We start from the raw sequence: 24,301 nt of genomic DNA, 5'->3' as shown, positions 1-24,301 counted from the left end.
GTATAATGGAGGTTTTAAATCTCCATGGTGGACGTCTACTGGACATCCATTAGAGGTTTTTGTTCTGTGTGGGATATACAGGGTGTCCCATTTTAAAGGACGCACTCAAATATCTCAGAAACACTGCGTTAAATCGAAAAATGTTACCTACAAAAGTTGTAGGGTTTCGAGGGGGACATAACATAGTAATATTCATATGACCTTGGGCGGCGTCTCCAAGGTCAAGTGAAGGTGAGAATGAATTCTTTAAATAGAAACCCATATTTTTTATTATAACATCTTTTTCTACTAATTAATTTGAACAACTTTTATCTGAAGCATTTTCTTATTTTCCTAATATTTTTTAAGATTCTATGTAAAAATTCCGTCTTTTTTTTAGATTTATTAATAAAATTTTTTTTTCTGAATCTTTTCCTTCTGTCATTTGACTTTCAATCGTAGGATTTCGAGGGGGACATCCGATGGTGACCTTGACTTTGACCTTGAGGTCAAATTTGAAGGTTATTTGAAGGTTAACTTTAAAATCTTAAATGAAAACCCCCATTTTTTATTTGACATTCTTGTAGCTGACATCGAGAGCTTTCCAAAACACTATAATTAAATGTTTTTTCATTAAGTACTTTTCGAGTTATAAGGCTTGAAAGTTACAGTACCGCCGGCATTAGCATTATCCAAGATGATCGACCGACCAAAGGCTAAAACCTCTTGAACATTGTTCAAGATCATAATCTTGATAACATTTGTTAAGATCAAGGCCATTGGAAGTTGTTTTTCTTATTTCCATTTTGACGTAAAAATGCCGAATGGTGAGATATTTTTCAGAAGTTAGTTATCAATCTGCCTCATCCAAGGAGGATTAACTGGAGCTCAATAGCAATTGACATACTGACTCTTAGACAACTTCTTCGGCATTCGCATGAAAGACGTCACATGTCCTGAACCAATAATCCTATTCAAGTAGCCTGTTGCAGATACGGAATCTCATCTTAAGTAACTTATCTCTCACTTGTTCCCAATCTCGAGACATTCTCAGACATTCCTGGATTTTTTCGATCGTAAAATCGGAATTCGGAAAAAAATGCCTGATTACTCACCTAACGAGATTGTCGATATTCTTCTGATCTTAGGAGAATGTCGGTGCAATTACAAAAAAGCAGCAGCATTGTATCGTAGACGATTCCCTCGACGCCAACACGCGGATCATTCTAGGATACGCAAAATTGAAATTAGGATTCGGAGAGGAAATCTTCGTCGTCAACGAAGACGATACGATAACAATGATCACGTAATGAATCTTTACTTTATAGCAGTTGTGGCGATGGTGCATTTTAACCCACATGTAAGTTTGCGTGAAATTCAACGTACGCTGGGCATTCCGAAATCGATTGGTAGACATCTAAAAGCCGTGAGATATCATCCTTACCACATAACTCTTAATCAAGCCTTAATTGAGCAGGATTACAGAGATCAGCTATTGTTTTGTCAGTGGGCATCACAAAAAATTCGAAACAACGAATTTTTTAATTACGTACTTTTCAGTGATGAAGCTACTTTTTACAATACTGGAATAATGAATAGACATAATTGTCATTGGAGTTCAGTTAATCCTCATTGGATGGGGCAGATTGAAAACCAGTATCGTTGGAGCCTAACTGTCTGGTGTGGAATTGTTAATGGCTATTTAATTGGTCCTTATTTTTTTGATGCCATGATTAATGGTGCAAATTATTTACAGTTGCTGAGAGACGATCTTCCGGGTTTACTTGAAGATGTTGACCTCGATACAAGGAGGAGAATGTGGTTGCAACAAGATGGCGCAGGTCCTCATTATGCCAATACGGTCAAAGCTTTCCTCAATAATACTTTTCGTAATCGATGGATTGGCAGAGGCGGTCCAGTAAGATGGCCAGCAAGATCGTCCGATCTAACATCGCTTGATTTTTATTTGTGGGGCTACCTCAAAGATGTAGTTTACCGGAATGCACCGACCACAAGAGATGACATGAAGAAAAGAATCCGAGCTGCGTGCAATATCCCACGTAATGTACTCTTGCGTACTGTTAGACATTTTGAACGCCGTATTCAGTACTGCCAACAAGTCAACGGTGCGACCTTCGAACACTTAATTAATTGAATTATTACTATGGATCAATCACCGAGCTTGCCTTCATTGGCTGGATCAACCACCGATCTTGCCTTCATTGGCTGGATCAATCACCGATCTTGCCTTCATTGGCTGGATCAACCACCGATCTTGCCTTCATTGGCTGGATCAACCACCGATCTTATCTTCATTGGCTGGATCGTTCTCCGAACACAAAAGAGGTGTAAATCCGACTGGGCAACCTCCGCGCGGTACACTTTGCGTAATGCTAATGCCGACGGTACTGTAACTTTCAAGCCTTATAACTCGAAAAGTACTTAATGAAAAAACATTTAATTATAGTGTTTTGGAAAGCTCTCGATGTCAGCTACAAGAATGTCAAATAAAAAATGGGGGTTTTCATTTAAGATTTTAAAGTTAACCTTCAAATAACCTTCAAATTTGACCTCAAGGTCAAAGTCAAGGTCACCATCGGATGTCCCCCTCGAAATCCTACGATTGAAAGTCAAATGACAGAAGGAAAAGATTCAGAAAAAAAAATTTTATTAATAAATCTAAAAAAAAGACGGAATTTTTACATAGAATCTTAAAAAATATTAGGAAAATAAGAAAATGCTTCAGATAAAAGTTGTTCAAATTAATTAGTAGAAAAAGATGTTATAATAAAAAATATGGGTTTCTATTTAAAGAATTCATTCTCACCTTCACTTGACCTTGGAGACGCCGCCCAAGGTCATATGAATATTACTATGTTATGTCCCCCTCGAAACCCTACAACTTTTGTAGGTAACATTTTTCGATTTAACGCAGTGTTTCTGAGATATTTGAGTGCGTTCTTTAAAATGGGACACCCTGTATATAGTACTCGACCTTAAGATTAAGAAAATCAACTGTCGCCGTTAATGATTAGAACATTAAATGAGAAAACGCATTTAAAAATATAGAAAAACAAAAAAATGACTCTCCGTTTGATTATAAAAAATATTAAAAAACATGTGACTTAACGTATATATATTCAAATATCTGTTTTGAATTAAGATCATCACCGTGTTCGCTAACTCCTTGCTTCTCTAATGAGTAACTACATAATATTCCTAAATTCTAAGAGCACATCGGCAGTCCTAAAAGAAAATAAATACAAGACTTAATAAGAGTTCTAGAAAAGAATAAAAGATAAATTGGAATACACACACACTAAAGAAAAAATATAAAGACATACATATAAATACTTACTCTTTATTACAAGAAAATCTTAAAGTATGTCGTTGATTGATCTTAATTACAATATTTATTTTGCCATTATTTTCTGGAATCAAAAACAATTTATAAATTGTGTAATTGTATTATCTATTACATACATACACATACATATGTGTATGTATATATATATATATATATATATATATACATATGTGTATGTATGTATATATATATATATATATATATATATATATATATATATATTGTTACGTCCTATGGACTCCACGATTCTTTTCTTTCCCACGACCCAGGCAAAGTTTGTTGTTAGCAAAATAAAAAGGGAGATAATAATAATCTAAGCGGCATGTATACATATAATAAAAACGAAACGTGCCCAACGAAACGAACAGCTGCAGATATCGCGAGCGACCGATAAATATTATAAAATCGGTAAATTAAAAAGACCGGGCGGAAAGGTGCAGGAAAAGGATTCTCGCCGATACCCTCGAAAAAAAGTATAAATTAAAATCACATATCGTCAAAACACAACGACGGCGAGAACGTGCCGAAAATAAAATTTTCCTTGAAAGAAATAAGAAAAATAAATAACAAAGCGAAATTGTGCGAACTAACAATAAGATAGCACACCCGCGGATATCCTCGCGAAGGAAGCGGCGACAATATAAAGATTTAAAAGATGCCACACACATCGCCCCTCGGCAAACAAGATCCGACGCTTACGGCTTTCTCCGGAGTCATCAAATCATGGCCTCATAAAGAAAGAGATAAATTCTATCAGTGGCTCCTCTCTAATTTTCCTATTTTAGACCTTTCTCTCCCAGAAGGCATTTACTCCTGCGGCCCTGACAATCCCGACGTAGAGGAGTCATCCGAATTGTAGCAGGAAGTCTCCCCGGCATCCTCATCTCTATGTTTACCCCGATCCATTCAAATCCTATCAAATTCCCAGCGGATATCCTCCGAGCCATCCTCCCTCCCTCTTCCATCGAGATTACCGAACTCTCATAACTCTCACAGGTACGCGCACCGGCAGGAATAGTGTCCGGCGTTAAGATGTGATATACGTGTATAACAGCCGAAAGACAGCGCGATCCGCGGTGTCCGTATAGCTGTCTCACTTGCACTCCTTCCGTTCAACGTATTCACACATCTAACGCCGGACACCATTCCTGCCGGTGCGTGTACACACATGCTCTCTCTACACACGCTAACAGTTAATTGCGGCATAGAATTTAGTTTTCTAATCGATAAATGTATATAATTTTGTCAAATTTATTCGAATAAATTGAGTATTTTATTATGAGATTGCCGCTAATTTCTTAACATCCCATTCTCGTTTCCTATCATCCCGAGATTGCACTCGGGGGGGCCAGAGTAGGAAACTATTGGCAAAGGCCCCCCCGCCGAAATTCCCGCCTCCCCCAAGAAGAAAAAAGGGGGGACGGGGCCAACGGGGGTGACGGAGGGGACGCTAAGCCACCTCTGATCCTCCCCCAAAAGCCTCGTGGGATGAGAAGACTCCGGGGGGTGCAACTCGGGGTGCAACGCATAGCGGGGCGCAACTCGGAGTCCTCAAATGTAGAGGATTTTTATCTTCCTCGCCCGACATCGAGCGAGGAAGAAGACCGGAACCTGGGGGACACCCAAGCTCTGGTCATACCTCGGGAGGAGATTATTTTTTTCCCTCCCGAGAAGGGGCGGCATAGGGGTGTGGCCCTTCTATGCCGCCAAGACAGAGAAGTCCTCCCTAATAAACAAGGGAGGCCGGGAGTCGATTAAAAACACAAGCGACTCCCGGCGGGCAGGCAGGCGTGGGGCCCCCCGGAAGTAGTGCGATCGCCAGTTTCTCGGGAGGCTCCCACGCAACGCCCGCGAAGGCCACCGTGAGGTTTTTAGTGGGTCGGGGTCACCAATACCCCAGCCCCACATAACCCCAGCCACCCTCCCCGAGGCGACTGAAGTATGCAGATGCGCATTTTCCTCACATGAAAAAAAAAAAAGGCCTCGTCCCGTGTAAAAAAGATTAAATTCTTTTACCGAAAGCAGGCCACCGAGTAAACTGCCCTTTAACAGAGTAAAACCGACTCTTTCGTTGACCTGGTTGGGGCCTTAGCACGTTTGCTCGAGTCAAACACGCACTACCTGGCGTTGTTTGAAATTAAGTAGCTACGTCCTTCCTTCGACTCTTCCTTCTGTGAGTCCGGACGTAACAATATAATTTAATTGTATAATTATTTAATTACCTCATAACATTGAGTTTCTCCTCGACTAAAAAGTAATACTGTTAGAGGTGATATCATGCTTGTTTCACGAACTAATGCTGCGTCTCATTTCACAATATGCACCATTAAAATACGTCAAATAAGAAGTCGGCCTTTTCGTTTATAATTAACACTTTCTCCCGAAATAACAGCTATAGTACGATCCCTATAAAAATGAAGTTGCAAGTAAGATTAACCCCCCACTCACGATGTGTTACGAAACGTCACCAAACTGTCACCGAACGACGAATTCAGCGATTACGGTTCACATCTCTCTCTCACGACCGCCAATCACATATAGTCCAGTCGACAAGTACATTCAATTATTATCGAATAATTACGACAAAGCTAGAATAAATTTTAATCGCTTTGTTTGGGTGTCAGTAATTAGAATCCTATAATAAGAGAGACACGATCTTGTTCCTACTTTCTGATTGGTCGATTATAGCCGCCATGTTAGGCTGTACAGACATGAATGACAGTTTCAAATTTCTTTTAAAATAGATAACTGCATAGCAATAACAGTTGCTTGGAAACAACGCTTGCGCACAGAAGACGAATAGGAACTTATACCTTTCTCTCTTGTACAGATGTTGTGAATACTTTCAGACCAGTATTCTCCCTCCATGTCTATATGCTCTAAGATTGGAGGCATTATCGTTGATCGCAATCATCGGTAATGCAACACTTTCTCAATTTGTATTTGATAACGCAGATCACAATGTTAATATCATAAATAAGGAAGATGATGTGGAAGGTGACATTTCTCAACCCTCCATTTCAAAAAGGACAAGATTTGAGTAATTGAGACAAGTAAATTAGGCCTATAGAGGATACTACATTAAAAAAACGCGCCAATAACTCTACCGTAAGGTGGTGTGAAAACAGGTTCAAAAGTACACTACAGCCCCTGAAAAGTGAGATACGGCGAAATAAAGTCGCTAAAATCGTTTGTTGCAAAAAGTACCCGACTTCTCCCGGCTCTAGCGTTTGTCAAAACTGTTTGTCATAAGGAAAAAATCTATACAACCTTTTTTGTAAAGAATTTAATTTCCTACAATATTGTATAGAACTATTTTTAACCTAAGTCTAATGGAAATTGAGATATTCGCGAAAAACTGATTTTTCACCCTTTTCTTCCAAGATGGCGGCTGAAGCTCATCATGGGGGAGATCGAAAACTTCGTATGTCATTACTGACACCCAAACAAAGCGATTAAAATTTATTCCAGCTTTGTCCTAATTATTCGATAATTGGGCCATTTTAAACGACGTGCCGACTGGACTAATACGCGGAAAGGAGTCAACAATACATGCGATACATATCGACTCCAAACGCGCACTTCTCAGGTCTACATCTCCTTTTTTGTTATGGATGATGAGATGCTATCAGATGTTTTCAGAAGTTGGCATCTCATTTCTTAAAAGCTAAATATTTATAGTTAATTTGACGGAACTATTATTGAAACCTATCAAGAACTGTAGAACTATGCTGGATGCAAGAAAATGTGACGTTTATTTGTGAGATACTGACACTTGAGATGCTAACTTCACACACATACAATTGAATGGTATACTAAAGTCAAGTATGCAAAAGTACATGTACGCAAAAGAATATGTGCGCAAAAGAATGGTGCGCAAAAGAACGTTGCGCAAATAAAATGTTCGAAATGAATTGTGCGCAAGTGAAACGTGTCCAATCGAACACACACACACACACACACACACACACGCACACGCACGCACGCACGCACATAATGGAAAATTTTTATTTATATTTCTTATTGCATTGATTATCTTATTATTATTGGTGTGAAGTTGGATTCATTAATTTAAAATATGATTGTTATTATTATTCATTCTTTTAATTTTTATTTAACCAGAATGTATTGCAATAAACATATTTCGACGATTGTTGATTAGTAACGATAAATTCGCGTCAGTCTACCGCTGTCGGCTGATGACGCCATGGGTATATTTCTATGTTCCCCCTTTATCTCAGGGCATTACGTAGCATTAATTAGTGTATAAATACTTTTGCATTGCTCGCGCGGACGCATCGTAGAGAGAAAAGGATCGACAATTATGCTATCCTTGTTCTTCTACCGTGCTGATGCTACACAAAGCACAGTTAGCGATCGAAATCGAAGCATACCGCTCTGCCCGATACAAAAATGCTTCGATACAAAATTGCTTCGATACAAAAATATTTTTTGGTCTCTCGTGGCAGAAAGCAGTTATGCAACAAGACTAACAAGCGCCCACTTTTTGTGTAAATTTTATATTTGTGTATATGTATATGCATATATGCGTATGTACATATTAATGGTATCTTAAAATTGTATGTATGTACGTTTCCAAATTGTATAGTAATAAATAATAACAGTAGAATAATAATTCACAGAGTGAACTAATAGTAATATACAGTGTGTAATATACAGTATGTAAGTATATAAGACACAGGCGTTTATTAGGCTTGGCAACTTATTATCTTTTTATTTGTTGCTTTTATCGATATTTTATGTATCGTTAGTGCGATAGAGCACGACAAGGAGAGCACGATTGTTAATTCTTGGTTGACATTATCTTTCAGCAATTTCAAATGTATAAACCAATAAGTATGTTATCTTGATTTCGTTTCGATTATATCGATCTTGTCATATAAGAACACTGCTGCTTAAATATTAATAACATATGTGTGAAAGCATTTATGAATAATATATAATAGCTAATGCAAGGATGTTCAGCCTATCACGCTAGAAATTTAAGTTCGAATCTATAATATCGGCAAAATTTTTTTTTGTGTAAATATATAATATAAAAATTATTAAATACATTTCTTCTACAAAAACAATTAATTTAAGAAAAATTCATAAAAGATATTGAAAATATTTGTATCATTTTATAACTACACACACGCACACGCTCACACATTGTATATATGTGCAACAAAATTTATTTCGTGAATAAATTAGTGTATCCTGTAATAAATCAATAGAAATATAAAAAGTTATTAATATTTTAATTATTGCTTCTTAAATTAATCATCTTTACAAAGAAAATATATTTAATTATTTCACATATTAATTAATTTACATATTAATACATATTAATTAATAAATTATTTTACATATATTCCATGCTGCACTTCACAGCAACATCGGCATACTCGAAGAGAGATCATGATAACACATAAATATCGATCTATAAAACTGCTATTACGACTACGTATATACGCAGTATCTCGCATTATGGAATTATCATATGATAAATTATTGAATGTATTATAAATATAAATATATGTGAATATTTTTTAAAATAAAGAACAAATATATATATATATATATTATTTGCGTATTTTTATTTTTACAAAGTATATTTTTTCTTACATAAATTTTTCTCTTAAGAAAAATTAAAAATGTTAAATTAAAACTAAGAAATTATTCTTATTATCAATCACAAAAGTGTTGTTTTGTTCTTGTCAATTGCACTGATATTGTCGCATAAATACATTTGTTGTTTAAGTATACTGATAATGTGAAAGCATTAGTAGACGATACGCAATGAATAAATATTAAATATAAGATGTTCAGTCTGTTCACGTTAAAAACTCAAATTTAAATCTCAACAATTAATAGTTGAATCTAATTAGTCATCAAAAAACATAATTTTTTTAATAATAATACATTTGATTATATAAAAATGTATATAATAATATTAAAATACAGTTTTGTAATATATATATTATATAATTTTTTCTATTTGTAATTTTTCTTTTTAATAAAAAATATTAAAAAGCTTTATTCATTAAAAAAAAGACAGAATAATCATTTCAGATGGAAAAATTATAATAGAAAATAAATATATACTTCAAAATTTATTGTACATTTTAACTACTTTTAATTGTTATTTTCTTTGGTATATCTACTTATTTATATCTGCAATTATACGAGGGTAAGTTAAAAAGTAAAGGGACAAATAAAAAAAAAGCACATTTATTTTAACCTATGTGGAAAATTTATATATCATTTTTCGACATAATCCCCACCAACATCGATACACTTGATCCACCGCTTAACAAGCTTCTGTATTCCATCCTGAAAGAAAGATTTGGGTTAGGTGCGTAGCCAGTTATGCACCACTGCAATGACCTCATCTGAAGAAAATTTTTTTCCTCTATGAGGAAGCAAGAAAAAGAAAAGAAACACTACAAGGAAAAAAATTTTCTTTGGATGATCCTCGTATATCGTTTGGTCTATTATACAAATATGCAAAACAATCAATTAAACCTCGCGTCATGCTATGTTATTTTCTCTACGGTAGAATAAGTGATAAAGCAGCACGTGACTAACAAAGTCTAATGATCTAACCCGTGTTTAACCAATTATATATTTATTGACTCTAATCATTATTTCAGTGTTATTATACTTCATTATATAATGTTCACGTAATTTTTAGCTACAATATGTATATGAGTCGTTCGCTCGAAGAACGTCTTAAGTCGACTTAAGTTTTTGCACAAAAAATTGAATTAAAGATTCAACGGTGTGATTCACGTTATTAAATATTATGCTCCTCAGCTTTTATATTTTTTAATATAGAAGTATACTATTTAGTAATGATTTATTACCATAAAAATAAATTTTAAGGCAATATAATTGTTTTTATTATGTATTACATAAAATATTACTTAAGTCGTTTTTCTGATGATCGATTACAACAACATGTAAAACATCTTTGACACACGTCCGAAAAAATATTAATATACAAAAGCTGCTTTTTAGCATCAATTTCAATTACACATAAAATAAAACATTAATTAATTTAAAAGAAAACTACAACAGTTGTAGATTAATGTAATACAGAATAAAATAAATATTCGTATACTGTATAGAATAAAATAAATACTCATACACCGAGATACTAAGTTTTCTTTTAAATCAATTAATGTTTTATTTTATGTATAATTGAAATTGATGTTAAAAAGCAGCTTTTATATATTAATAATAGTTTTTTCGGATGTCAAAGATGTTTTACATGTTGTAGTCGTAGTCGATTGTCAGAAAAACGACTTAAATCATATTTAATATAATCAATGGTGAAAAAAATTATATTGCCTTAAAATTTGTTTTTATGGTAATAAATTATTACTAAATAGTATACCTCTATATTAAAAAATATAAAAGCTGAGTAGCATAATATTTAATAACTCGAATCACACCGTTAAATCTTTAATTCAATTTTTTGTGCAAAAAAGTCGACTTAAGTCGTTTTTCGAGCAAACGGCTCACATACATTATATACAGAAATGTGAGCGAGTAACTGTGAACTTAACGCGCAATGACATCGACAGCGCGCTACTGACGCGCTGATGGCGGTGCGCCGTTGAAACCGCGCAATACAAAATATTATTCTAAGACCTTAAAATAGCTAGGAAATTAGCGAAACTGAACAGATTTATTGTTTGGATAAATAGTAACACAATGGTAAACGAATTTTAAAAAACGACTTAAGTCCTTTTTCGAGCGAACGACTCATATATCTATACACGTATGTATATACATAACAAAAATCATAGAAAGTGAGCGCCTATTAGCCTTGGGTTACTGTTTTTTGCCACAAGAGATCACAAAGTATTTTTGGAATCTCGAACAAAAAGTTTCAGCTCTCTAATCGCTATTGGTTGATTATCAGCGCGATAGAGACACAAGGATAATGCGATTATTTCGTCTTGTCTAACATTATCTCCCAACAAAACTCGCGTTCGTGTCTCACTCAACATACGTGTTTGTGCTTACACTATTACATATACGAGAGTTGTCCATAAAGAAATTCTAAAAAGATGCTCGAATGCGATGGCGTAAAACCATCCGTCTTGTGGCACTAGGAGTCTTTAGCAACTTATTTCTTACAAACGCATGACGTTATCGTTTTTAGTTTACGTTTCATGATGACTTTTGAATAAGACTTGTGTTCAATCTTTACAGTAATTTTCTAGACAAAAAAGATAGACTTTTGAAGATCAAAAAAAGACAAGTCAAAAAAGACAATCAACATAATCTTGATGTTAGAGCATCTTTGGAGTGCTTTTTTCTTTTGGGCGCAATGATTTTTTTACCCAATGCAATAATTGTGCTTTCGTTTCCACGTCATATCATCCTTATTATTATTTACCGAAAATTAAAACAGATGATACTCAGAGCGTTGCAATCGTCAAGAATGTATATAGAGCTGCTTTCCAGCAACGAAACACAATTCTAAACTGTGTGATGCAGTGTCGACTTGTAACTGGAACGCTGTTTAGCTTTTTTACTTCACCACCAAAGTGCAGAACAATCACTTTACTTTAGCTTTCTGTTTTGTTTTTTTTAAGCTTTTTGAAATTTTTTAAAAATTCTTTTAAAAACTTAAAAATTTTGTGAACAAAATTTAACACATACACTAAGAAATAAATTGACTATAAAAGCCGTACGAGCGAAAGGCGAAAGATTCGGGTTCAATTCCCGATTCAGCGACTTTCGGACCGATATTTTTCTCACTTACATCTCTTTAGGGGAGTCAGAGAGGATCATCGGAATTAAAATCTCAAATTGAGATTATGCCAAAAAAGTCTTGGTAATGTACCAAGCAAAATTCGTGCCCCGTGCACAAATATTTAATTTCAACGAAAAATTAATTTTCGTTGGAATCGATGCACCGACATCCGCGTACGGCTCTTATAGCCAATTTATTTCTTAATATTGGCGACATCAAGATTTCCCGAGCGCCTCTAGTGATAAGATGTGAAACTAGCGTAAATCAGACAGCAGACTAGTCAGGTTAGCTTTGTATTGTATTTATTTTTAAAATGCTATCCGTAATAGACGTAATGAAAGTCACAGAGGGATTTGTGAGACCAATACGTAAGGGTGAAGAAGTGTTAAAAAGTGGGTTGGTCATTTCCATTAGCAAAAAAGAGAAGAAAGCTGCTACAATACACGTACAAGCGCTTGTCCTCAGAACCTCTGGCCTGAGCAGTCAGCATCTTTATTTAGTTAAACTTTGGATTGATTTATCTAAGAATTTTGGCTCAAGACTTGTAAATGAGCAATCTCTGGAATGTGAATGTCCAGCTGATCAATCACAAAAGTGTAAACACATTGTTGCAGTGATCTGTCCAGGTGTGTTATTTTATTCATAGCTATTATTGGATATTCATTGTAATGTATATTTATGAGAAGTCATACAAAGAAAATTGTTTTTTAATCATTCAAATTTCTTCTTTTTTCAGAGTTGAAGAGTCAGAACTAGATGACCTTAGTTGCACTGACATCGAGCAGCAATGGGGATCATTAAAATCTGCCACTCTCAAGGAGTATGAAGCAAAACGTCTTTCTGAGCTATGCCATGTAAAGTCACAGAAAACTGTAAAAGTGTCAACATTACCAGAGGTTACAAAAGAGATAGAGCAAAGATGTTGTATCGACTGACAAGTTGTAAGCGCATAGTGCTGTGAAATAATGTTGGATATAAACTTATATCAATATATTGCTGATTTTTTAACTAATAAACCGATAAACTGATTTAACATTTCATTTAGTTAAAATATATTATATTAATATAGACTTACATTAGAAGTATAATAAAATAAAATGTGGTTAGTATAGTGTCATTTACAATTATGATGAATCGGAATAGATTTTTTAACATATGAAAAATGTTCTATTTTTTTAGTAATATATATACATATTGTTGCGTCCCTGGGTATCACCCCTTTGAGCGTTTCTGGGATATCGTCGTCAAGGAGGGTTGTTGATAAACAACCGACGCGTGGTTGTTTGACAACGCGATATCAAACTGGATTGACAGCTATCGAATTGTACGGTCGTGCGGTCTTTCATTGCATTTATTAACGTGCTCTTGTAATTCTGAGATTATTAAAGCTTCCGAGTTCTTTTATTAAATACGCCTTGTTCATTTCCCGGCGCGAGTGTGTGTGCGAGTGTTGCGTTGCGTTGCGCGTCTTCGAGATATCGCGAGGTGGTCGCGCGGACGTAACAATATGTAATTGTGTGTTGATTAGTCAATTCGACAAATGTGGCGACATCTTTTGCTCGCGTTTTTTTTGTATATATACAGGGTGTCCCTTTTTAATCTCCCCAGGCAAACATCTCGAAAAATATGGAAGATACGGAAAAATGTTTCAGACAAAAGTTGTAGGACTTAAAAGGGGACAAATGATGAAAATATGGACTTGACCTTGAGTGATCTATTGAAGGTCAGGTCAAGGTCATCGATGTTTTCTTAAATGAAACCCCCTATTTTTTATATCTTGTAGCCCTTGTCGAAACGTTTTCAAAACACTACCTATTGATGTCTCTTACGCAAGCCGTTCCCAAGATACGAAGGTTCAAAGTTGACATATCATCGGCATTTGCATTATCCAATGTACACCGCGGGGAGGTTGTTCAGTCAAATTTGTACATCAAGTGGCCCTAAAAAGGGCAGACCGCGCGCGCGCGTGTGTGTGTGTGTGTGTGTGTGTGTGTGTGTGTGTATGTGTACTTCTTTAGTAAAACTTTTCTCTAATTATTTTTTTTCTGGTTATTTTAATGTAAGGGAAAGGATAATAAAATGGTAGAGAAAGAGAGATAAAAGTTTTACTAAAGAAGCACACATACACACACACACACACACACAAAGTCTGACCTTTTTAGAGCCACTTGATATACAAATTTGACTGAACAACCTCCCCGCGGTGTACATTGGATAATGCAAATGCCGATGATATGTCAACTTTGAACCTTCGTATCTTGGGAACGGCTTGCGTAAGAGACATCAATAGGTAGTGTTTTGAAAACGTCTCGACAAGGGCTACAAGATATAAAAAATAGGGGGTTTCATTTAAAAGAACATCGATAACCTTGACCTGACCTTCAATAGGCCACTCAAGATCAAGTCCATATTTTCGTCATCTGTCCCCCTTCAAGTGCTACAACTTTTGTCTGAAACATTTTTCTGTATCTTCCATATTTTTCGAGATATTTGCCTGGGGAGATTAAAATGGGACACCCTGTATATATATAGACAAAGCATTCCTATACTTTTACTGTAGCAGCGAGTGAAGTCGGAAATTGACAGAATACGACAGAGTGAGATAGTTGTTTTGACACTCTTCTTTCTCACTCTATCATACAGGGCTGCGTTCGGAAACGTCACCCGAGTGCATTCCCTCTCTTTCTATATCACTGAGAGAGAAATGATATAGAAAGAGAGGGAATGCACTCGGGTGACGTTTCCGGACGCAGCCCAGAAGAGAATATGGGATTTTGGGATTTTGGGATTTTGCGCCACATACGACAAAGTTAAGCTATTGGAGGCATTATCGTTGATACAACTGCAACCATCGGTAATGCAACACTTTTTCTCAATTCGTGTTTGATAACGCAGATCACAATGTTAATATCATAGAAAAGGAATATGATGTGGAAGGTGACATTTGTCAATCTTCCATTTCAGAAAGAACAAGATTTGAGTAATGGAGACAAGTATAATAGATTAGAGGATAATACTTAAAAAAAACGCACCAATAACTCTATACATAATATGAGGTGTTTATATACACTAAATATGTCTTTATTATCACAATCACAATAGTTTAAGTACAATTATATTTTAATGTCTTCGAGATTACAATTAGATACAGCTATATGCGCACTTCGAACTACACTCTACGACTCCTGGAAATGCTCTATCCAGCGGATATGTTTTCCACACGGTTCTAGTTGTCGATTCGGGGTGTTCCGAATCTATCCGATTAATAGCACCGTCGAACTTATCCAGTCATGGTAGTGTGTGTTCCTAAAATCGTCATAATACTCCTTCTCGAGTGACTGAATCATTAAATCGTAAATCTGACTGCCTCGATTGGTTCTTTCGGTATATGGGATATATCTGCCTTGGATGGTCTTGATTGTGATCATTTTCTTCTGCATTTCCCTATTCTTGTAGTTCTGCGGCCTCTATGCCTCTCAGTCTATCGATATTAATGGTTGTCGATTGACCTTTGTAGTTTATTCTGAAAAGAGAATCACTAATTTTGTTAATAATTAGGAAATATCCCAAATAATAAATAGGAAAGATCCTTCGTACGGTTACTTTAGCGGCCTTCTTGACCTATTTACGCGTAAAAATAGATGTGATGGAGATAAGGCTCAGTTATATTCGAATAAATGATTCGATTAAAGGAATAGGCTAATAAGAGTCGGTGCGTCGGAAATAAGAACGCAAATTTTCGTATACTTATTCTTTATTTCTTTAGAACGTTTCGGTCCTTTTTGTGGACCATCTTCAGCTTAACGTGTGATACCAATATGATGTATAATATAATACTGACGGTCGTTTGATCATAAAATGTGTTGTGTGCCTCGAACAAGGCACTGGGGTTGCGCCGAATTAAGGATGAGGATCCTCGGGTCGACCGGGACGTCGTAGGAAGATAGGAAGATTATTCTCTCTTCTTTTGATTAAATATATTTTTATTTCGGATTGAATATGGTTTCGCTTTATTTCTCGTCCTTTCTTTAAATATATATTCGCGTAACATTCGATGAGCGTATATTCGTATTCCTCTCAATAATTCAGGTCGTTGTTAGTGAGTCTCGTTCTGATGTTCTGGTTTCTTATTAGCGACCACGTCTTGATGTTTAGGAATTGTATTCGAGACTCCATCTTGATGTTTAGGAGTTTTATTCGAGACTGCCTTCGCGGGCGGGCTCTCCGTCCTATATCCTCTTTGTTTCTTGGATTTCTTTCGGGAGAGGCCCTTGGAAACAGGTCTCTGATTGGTTAACAATACTCACGCGTTTTTGGTCTAATTGCAAGCGAAGCAGGTCGAAGTCCCTGGTCTTCGCTTGCATCTCGCGGTTTCCGGTGCTTCGCGCGTGTCTCGCTGCGTTAGCGTTTTCACGCGACGAGCGTTTGTCGAGAGCGCTCTTTTATAAGCAAAAATGTTTTACAGTATTCTATAAAGATATTCAGTAAATTCTAATTTCTAATAACTACTGGTTATAGTTCGGGCTATAACAAATGATTATGAGTATAAACGGTCATAAAAGTGACTTATAATATAAATACAATAATAAATGCTGTCAGGTCACAACAGATCACAAACGAAGGTAATAAACCCGTAAAAACCATGAACAATATAAATTTATAAAATTATAACTATATTCTCTTTTATAACTCGACAGCCTTTCGAACCGGCGTTATCAGAATTTTTGGGATTGCTAGATTTTGGATAAGCGATCTACAATTGTTGAATATATGTGATGTAAGCATTCTGTATCTGCCTGTCGGTTTGTACTGTTTTTCTGTCGTTTTATACATAACATTTCGGACATTAATCTTTTGTCCAAATTAATTTCTTCATCCAAAATCTCAACACCCTCCCAGTTAAATTCGTGATTTGACAATCTGTGATCTGTAATCACATATTGTTGTGAGGTGTTTCTATTGATATGGCCACGGTGTTCTGCGATGCGTGTTTTTAATAATCTGCTTGTTTGGCCTACATACGACGCGTCGCAATCCTTACAAGATATTTTATAAACCACATTCTTTTGCGAGTAATTTGGTAACGAATGTTGAACTTTTATAAAAATTCGAAATTTATCAGGCCCGAATAGGACATTATCATGTTCTTATCTTGGACTGTATGCTTGAATCGTTCTGATATTCCCGGAACATACGGAATGTTAAAATATTTTGGACGCTCTGTGGCATCATCAGCCGAAACCCCGAGCTCGCGCATAAGCTTTCTCTCCATATTATGGAACAATGTTTTCAATCTCTTGTGAATAAAATTATCTCTTGGAAAATAAAAAATAATGAATACCCATTATCCCGTAGCATTCGTATCGCGAATTCGAAGTTTTTTGGTGGAATCTTGGATGGGATAGTCATATAGCTCTATCCACTAAGCACATGATTGTGCCTCTTTTTTGGCAGAGAGGGTGTTGTGATTCATAATTGAGGTATCTGCCCGAAAAGGTGGGTTTGTGATACCAATCAAATTCGATTTTGCATTCTTATTTCCGACGCACCGGCTCTTATTAGCCTATTCCTTTAATCCTTTATTCAAAAATAGATGTGTTAGATTCTAGTTCTTTTAGGGTGGATAATTTTGTTTTTACATAATGTGTTGTGGATACTGCCTTGGTACTTTCATGTATTCCCAAAATTTTTCGGTAATCATCTATAGATGTTCGGTCGTTTTTTCTACAGCGAAGTATTCGCTGGATAACCTCAATGTGATGCATTACACATGGCCCGTATTCTGAGCTCACATTTATCGGCACATTTAAAGAGCCACATTTAGAGACGCAGATAAATGTACTAGCACCGACTAGGTATTAGTAAAGACGGTCAGCCCTGGGTAAATTTCTGTCTCTACCAAATGGGCTCGGTGGGCCCGTCATACGGTCGGTAATGATTATATTAGTTATTCTCTCCAACCTGTACGGAGGATAACTAACAAGAACATTTTATCGACTTTACCTTACCAAATTCCTATCTCATTATATTTATATATGAATATATAATTATTATAATTATGTTGAATATAAACTATATAATGACACTAATATAAATAAAAAAAATAATATATAAAAATAATATAATTATAATAAAACAATAATAATATTAATAATTATTAATAAATAAATTAAATTAAAAAAATTAAAATTAAAATAATATACAAATTTAAAAAATACATATATACATATATATATAATTATCGTATTTGAATATTTTGAATATTGTAATCTCTTTAAAACATTGTTTAGAGATTATTATTAATATAGTTTTTTTTTTAATTTATATAATATATATATATTATTTAGTATATATTTCTCTCTCTCTCTCTCTCTCTCTCTCTCTCTCTCTCTCTCTCTCTCTCTCATTATTATCATTATTTTTTATTTTATTTATTTTTCTATTTGTTTTATTTATGTGACAATAAATGGTTTTCTTGCATTAAACTTTTTATATTTTATATTACATATTTTTAAATATACTATAATTTTATTAAATTAATAAGATTTTTGAGATTAAAATGTCATCAATTACAACATAAATTGGATAATTCTTCACTGAACAAGTAATTAAAATTACATATTTAATTAAAAATTACCCGATTTATGTCGTGTTTGATATCATTTTAATCGTAAAAATTTCATTAATTTATTAAAATTACTTTTAAACTGATATAATGTAAAATAAAAGTTTTAAGTTTTTATTTATAAGCTGTTTATATTCATGAATTGCTATAGATGGGGAAAGCCGATTGTAAGCGACTTCGGAACTTTTTGATATATGATAGGTCTTCTCGCGCTCGCTCTTCGTTGACGGTCTCGCTCTTGCTTTCGCAGGAAGACGCGATTTTCGAATCAGTTTATCTTTCTGAGCTGTTCTAGCACGTCGAAAAGATAAACATCTTATGAAATAAAAACTATAACTTTTATTTTACATTTTATTGGTTCGAAAATAATTTTAATGAATTGATGAGATTTTTCTAATTAGAATGACACCAAACATGATATAAATTGGATGAATTTTATTAAAAATGTAATTAAAATTTTAATTACTAACTAATGAAAAATTATCCGATTTATGTCGTGTTTGGTGTCATTTTAATCGCTAAAATTTTATTAATCCATTAAAATTATTTTCAAACCGATAAAATGTAAATTAAAAGTTTTAGTTTTTATGTATAAGATGTTTTCAATCGTGATTATTGTAGATAAGGAAAGATTCCCGTTGTCGAAGCGAGAGCGAGAACGAATAAAGAACAAGCGAGATGACGTATCATCAAAGAGTTCCGAATCTCTCTCGCGAGGTTCCCTTTAAATATAATCTTTCATATCATATGTCATGTTACTATGGAAAATAAAATTTTTGTATTTCGCATTTTATCGAGTTGAAAATAATTTTAATGGATTATTGAGATTTTTGCGATTAAAATGACACCAAACACGCCAAAAATCGGTAATTTTTAATTATATATATGTAATCAAAATTTTAATCACTTATTTAATTAAAAATTACCGATTTATGTCATGATTGGTGTCATTTTAATCGCAAAAACCTCATTAATTCATTAAAATAATTTTCAACTCGATAAAATGCGAAATACAAAAATTGTATTTTCTATAGTAACATGACATATGATATGAAAGATTATATTTAAAGGGAACCTCGCGAGAGAGACTTCGGAACTCTGATGATACGTCATCTCGCTTGTTCTTTATTCGTTCTCGCTCTCGCTTCGACGACATCGGGAATCTTTCCTTATCTACAATAATCACGATTGTAAACATCTTATACATAAAAACTAAAACTTTTAATTTGCATTTTATCGGTTTGAAAATAATTTATATTTTTAGTTAAAATATGCAATTTTAATTACTTGTCTAATAAAAAATTATCTGATTTATGTTGTGATTGGTGTCATTTTAATCGTAAAAAATCTCATTAATCTAGTAAAATTACATTCAAAAATATAAAATAAAAATAAAAAATGCAAAAAAGCCGCATTTGTCGCATAAATAAAACAAGTTAGAAAAGTAAAATAAAAAATAATAAGCCTCGAGAGAGATTCAATGCTTGGATACAAGAGAAAAAAGAAGAAAGGAAGAGAGAAGGAGAGAGGAGAAAAAGAGAGAAAGAGAGAGAGAAATTATACACTGCTCGATGTTTCGAAATTTGCCAAATATTATAACGGAGGACTCTTGAAATATTATACTAGAATTCTTCAAAAATTGAAAAAAAAGCATTCTTTATTTTTTATGTATAATATTTTTATTCAAAGTAGTAGTTTTAAAAAAAAGATATATTGTATATACACATACATGTGTGTATATACCTATATATATATACAGGGTGTCCCATAATTCGCGAACCACCCGTCAGTTGCAGGTAGAGCATGTTGAACTGAATAGAAAAGTCCTCTACCATTTTGCGATTTTCGCAATAATTATTGAGAAATAAATTAAAGAAGATCAGCCAATTCGCGTGACGACGGCGAGAAAAGACAGCCCAGTTTCATATCGTTACTAAGCATGCGGCGAAAAGAAACAGTATAATGTTACACGGTTGCTAGGCGCGCGATGAAGCGGGGAGGAGCGCTTTACAAAAGACAGTAACTACATACGAGTAGCGCTAACTCTGGACCCCCGAGTGGGCTGTCTCTTCTCGCTGCACGCTTATCATCGCTCGAATTAGCTGATTTTCTTTAATTTATTTCTCATTAATTATTGAGAAAATCGCAAAGTGGTAGAGGACTTTTTTACTCAGTTTAACCTACTCTACCTGCAACTGACGGGTGGTTCGCGAATTATGGGACACCCTGTATACATATATATATATATATATATATATATATATATATTATTATCTCGTATGTACTCGATATAATATATTTTTTTCGAATAATTGCATTTCGCGTGTTATCATATAATCTCTTATTTTCAATTACTGTTTCTCACTGCGACCGCAATATTACTGAGATGGCGCTAGCGCGCAGCAATCTTTTTCGAGCGACACAAACTCCCGTAAGACCATCGGTCTTTAATAGTATCTCGTCGGTGGTACTAGTAATATAACTAAAATCGGTCGTATTCTCATCGCACATTTAAAGCGCCTCTAACTTAGAGGTACATTTATAATTAGTCCTGCTAAAAAAATTTTTGTAATCATATATAACAATATAAAATTCTATATAAGCTATATATAATTATTATATATTTTTATAGGACTTATTATATAATTATATATAATTTTATATTAATTCTATAATAATGGCTCCTATACGTGCGCGCGCGCGCGCGCGTGTGTGTGTGTGTGTGTGTGTGTGTGTGTGCAGGATTAATTAGGACGAAGAGTCTTTGAAATGAAACTAACTAAACGGAGCATACTTCAAATCACATTACTTCTATCATGGATGTATTTGACGAAAATCATGCGAAGTTCGGGAAGTAAATGCAATGTGTAATCGTGATCCGCGAGATGTGATCGTGATCCGTGTGATCATGGTCCGACATATATAATTAGGTGTTTGCAAAAGTTCGTATAATTTTAAAATTTTTATTTATTAATAAATAAAATAACATAATATGGTAAATATTGACAAAAGGGGACCCAGCCCCAATCACCTTGACCTTGACATATGTTGTCAAGGTCATAGGACTGAGTAACCTCCAACAAATTTTAGCCGTCGCTTGTTGTTTAATAAAAAGTTATTAATAAAAAAAATTGCAAAAAAAATATAAAATATCAGAAACGTGTATGCACGCACACACACACACACACACGGGGTGGGGGGTGCAAGGGGGGCCAAAAGCCCCCCTCCCGCACCCTCCCCGCCGGTAGGGGATGCATTGCGAAGAGTTCAATCACAATGGACACATGCTGTAAGTTGTAAAGCGAGGTCCACCCTGCCTACCAGCGGGGCGGGTGCGGGAGGGGGGCCTTTGGCCCCTTGCACCCCCCCGTGTGTGTGTTTAGTAAACTTTTTTAGATAAACGTATTGATGCTTTTTTTGAAATAATGAGCAAAATGTATTCAATAAATAATTAATTCATCATATTAATGTTATTTTTGAACACTATATAAAATATTGAATGTTTATTTAGGTATATATAGGTATATAGTATAGGTAGAGCTATTTCTATGAACTCTGTCATCAAGTTTTTCACTGTTAGACTATGTACAAATTTTAATTTTTACAAATCTTTTTTTTGTAAATAACTTTCTTCTTAAGAAGGAGCGACGGCTAAAATTTGTTGGAGGTTACTCAGGCCTATGACCTTGACAACATATGTCAAGGTCAAGGTGATTGGGGCTGGGTCCCCTTTTGTCAATATTTACCCATAATATTTTAATCTAAATATTAGTTGTTGTTATTGATAACTATTTGCGACTTTTCGGGCAATAATTTAATCCCACGTCGATAAAATGATTTATCTTTTGAAGCAATCCATTACTCGATCCATTTTTGCACTTTTTCAGCAATTTGAAATCATGTATTGGATAGACCGTGTTGCATCGATTTAAATAGATGAAAATTAGTTGGGGCGATGTCTAAAGAGTACGCTGGTAAGACTTCCCAATCCAATTCGAACAACATCTCTTTAGTTGAAATAGCAACATGCGGTCTGGCGTTATCGTGGAAAAGGATAATTCCATTTTCAATCGCGTTAAATATGAAGTTATATTCGGAATTATGATTTATCAGCCATCAATTCTGATTGAATATGGTCAACAATTAAAAACAAGAAAGCAACTTAAAAGAAAATAATTATTAAGTGACCTAATCTAATGCGCCATTTATTTGTAACCTTACGAAGTTTTGCAAGCACCTAATATATTGTCTGTGGCGCAATAATCAGTCGTTTCCATCCCTTTGTCTCGAGCACACGAACCCGAATAAACCAAAGAATACTTTCTTTTAACCGTACGTGTTTTATTCAGCCATATCCCTGCCTAATTCCTACAGGTTATGGGCCCAGGACGGACTGATAAAGTGAATCTTGAGAACGATCGAAAAGATCATTAGCGTCGTGCGAAAGTGAACAAAACTTGAGGTTATCTTTTCTGTCCACGTGCTCGTTACAAAGTACGCTGAAAAATGAGTCAATTAAATGTAAGAATCCAGCCGTTGGACAAAGATAACTACGGCACGTGGAAAGTGCAGGTAAAGACTCTTTTAAAATAAAAAGCGATACTTGGGGCTACGTCTCACGCGAAATACCAAGACCGACGGAGAACGAAGCGGCCATTTTGCAATGGACTAACAACGACGCGAAGGCCATGTCGGACTTAATCCTATCCATCTCCCCAGCCGAATTAAAGCACATTAAGACATATGTAACTTCCAAGGACATATGGAAGAAATTGCAATCGATTTACGAATCGCAAGGGCCAGCGCGAAAAGCGATGTTACTGAAGAGTCTAATCCATAAAATGAAAGACGGTGACGACATGCACACACATCTTACAAATTTCTTGGATATCGTGGACAAGTTAGAAGAGTTGGAACTAAAAATAAATCCAGAACTTGTTGTGATTCTCATGCTCTATAATGTTGTAGCCCGAACTATAACCAATATTAAAATAGTATTAGAACTAAGAATTTATTATAAAGCATTATAAAATATTTTTACTTATAAAAGAGCGCTCTCGCCAAACGTTCGTCGCGCGAAAACGCTAACGCAGCGAGACACGCACGAAGCACCGGAAATCGCGAGATGCAAGCGAAGACCTGCGACTTCGAGCTGCTTCGCTTGCACTTAGATAAAAAACGCGTGAATATTATTAACCAATCGGAGACCTGTTTCCAAGGGCCTCTCCCATTGAAAATCCAAGAACAAAAGAACATATAAGACCGAGAGTCAGCCCGCGAGGACAGTCGCTAATAAGAATCCGAAACATCAAGACAAAAGTCGCTAATAAAACTCCTATAAGCATTAAGACGAAGAATCGCTAGGAAAGATCTACGCTTGTTAACTAATCACCGAACGTTACGTATATATCTAATTGGAAAAAAGGACGAAATTAAAAGTGTAAACCTGATTAACTCAAATAAAAGTGTATTTCAACAAAAAGAGAAGAGGAAAACAATTTAGATTTCCCGCAACGTCCTGCACGACCCGAGGATCCCTATCCTTAAATTCGGCGTA

At 35.0% G+C, this 24,301-nt stretch overlaps 3 protein-coding genes across 6 annotated transcripts in view; 2 read left to right on the top strand and 1 right to left on the bottom strand.

Annotated features, from left to right (window-relative positions):
- LOC145945656 (DENN domain-containing protein 1B) overlaps window positions 1-24,301 on the bottom strand; it is an 87,106-nt gene that overhangs the window by 9,184 nt on the left and 53,621 nt on the right. Inside the window, exon 14 of one of the 4 annotated variants that reach the window (XM_083054782.1) lies at window positions 9,565-9,682. The exons of 1 other annotated variant lie outside the window; for it this stretch is intronic. In XM_083054782.1, coding sequence (XP_082910908.1) covers window positions 9,611-9,682 — 72 coding nt within the window. In that variant the 3' untranslated portion in view covers window positions 9,565-9,610. Of the gene's footprint in view, window positions 1-9,564; window positions 9,683-15,202; window positions 15,658-24,301 lie in introns of those variants that run through there. 2 more of the 4 variants (XM_083054824.1, XM_083054799.1) reach the window with 2 other exon arrangements.
- Window positions 1,087-2,134, top strand: LOC145949075 (uncharacterized). Its single transcript, XM_083058782.1, has one exon. The coding sequence runs from the start codon at window positions 1,289-1,291 to the stop codon at window positions 2,132-2,134; it is 846 nt and encodes a 281-aa protein (XP_082914908.1). The 5' UTR covers window positions 1,087-1,288.
- LOC145949001 (uncharacterized) lies at window positions 12,224-13,103 on the top strand. The gene is made up of 2 exons (XM_083058662.1): window positions 12,224-12,745; window positions 12,856-13,103. Exons 1-2 carry the CDS (start codon window positions 12,433-12,435, stop codon window positions 12,873-12,875), a joined length of 333 nt encoding a protein of 110 aa, XP_082914788.1. The 5' UTR covers window positions 12,224-12,432; the 3' UTR covers window positions 12,876-13,103.

This window comes from Prenolepis imparis, unplaced genomic scaffold (genome assembly GCF_030444845.1).
Source record: "Prenolepis imparis isolate NDT839.2.m4 unplaced genomic scaffold, iyPreImpa1.0 SCAF_2, whole genome shotgun sequence".
Classification (NCBI taxonomy): domain Eukaryota; kingdom Metazoa; phylum Arthropoda; class Insecta; order Hymenoptera; family Formicidae; genus Prenolepis; species Prenolepis imparis.
The sequence above is the reverse complement of the archived record's forward strand: the minus strand, read 5'-3'. Positions and strand labels throughout refer to the sequence as shown.

What these genes read in the sequence shown, in the direction of transcription:
- LOC145949001 (XM_083058662.1), top strand. Translation starts at nt 12,433, where the DNA reads ATGCTATCCGTAATAGACGTAATGAAAGTCACAGAGGGATTTGTGAGA. An exon ending in TGTTGCAGTGATCTGTCCAG is followed by an intron (nt 12,746 to 12,855) that starts GTGTGTTATTTT and finishes TTCTTTTTTCAG; the next exon opens with AGTTGAAGAGTCAGAACTAG.
- LOC145949075 (XM_083058782.1), top strand. Translation starts at nt 1,289, where the DNA reads ATGAATCTTTACTTTATAGCAGTTGTGGCGATGGTGCATTTTAACCCA.